The sequence below is a fragment of the Acyrthosiphon pisum genome, chromosome X, assembly GCF_005508785.2.
Source record: "Acyrthosiphon pisum isolate AL4f chromosome X, pea_aphid_22Mar2018_4r6ur, whole genome shotgun sequence".
Taxonomy (NCBI): Eukaryota; Metazoa; Arthropoda; class Insecta; order Hemiptera; family Aphididae; genus Acyrthosiphon; species Acyrthosiphon pisum.
In genome coordinates this window covers 102,604,470-102,604,694 of record NC_042493.1, presented here as the reverse complement: position 1 = coordinate 102,604,694, position 225 = coordinate 102,604,470, and the positions used below count along the sequence as shown (strand labels likewise).

The 225-nt window shown below is 22.7% G+C and overlaps 1 protein-coding gene across 1 annotated transcript in view; it reads right to left on the bottom strand.

Moving 5' to 3' along the window:
• Nucleotides 1–60: 60 nt before the first annotated feature.
• Nucleotides 61–225, bottom strand: part of LOC107883417 — a 19,540-nt gene continuing 19,375 nt past the window's right edge. The window contains exon 6 of the mRNA XM_029485353.1: nucleotides 61–140. Coding sequence (XP_029341213.1) covers nucleotides 61–140 — 80 coding nt within the window. The remainder of the gene's footprint in view (nucleotides 141–225) is intronic.

Genomic DNA, 225 nt, shown 5'->3' with positions numbered 1-225 from the left:
CTTGCTATAATATAATATAAATATAAATAATATTGCTCTAGATATCAGAGAACAAGATCATTAATAATTTAAACTTTGAAATTTACCATCAATTTCATCTTCCCCGTCACTGATAATTAATTGAACATTCTCCTGGGGAACTAGAAAACAAATGGTATTATATTTAAATAAAAATAAATAATAGTGCAATTAATAGTAAATAATTTATAGAAAGAATACTAGATC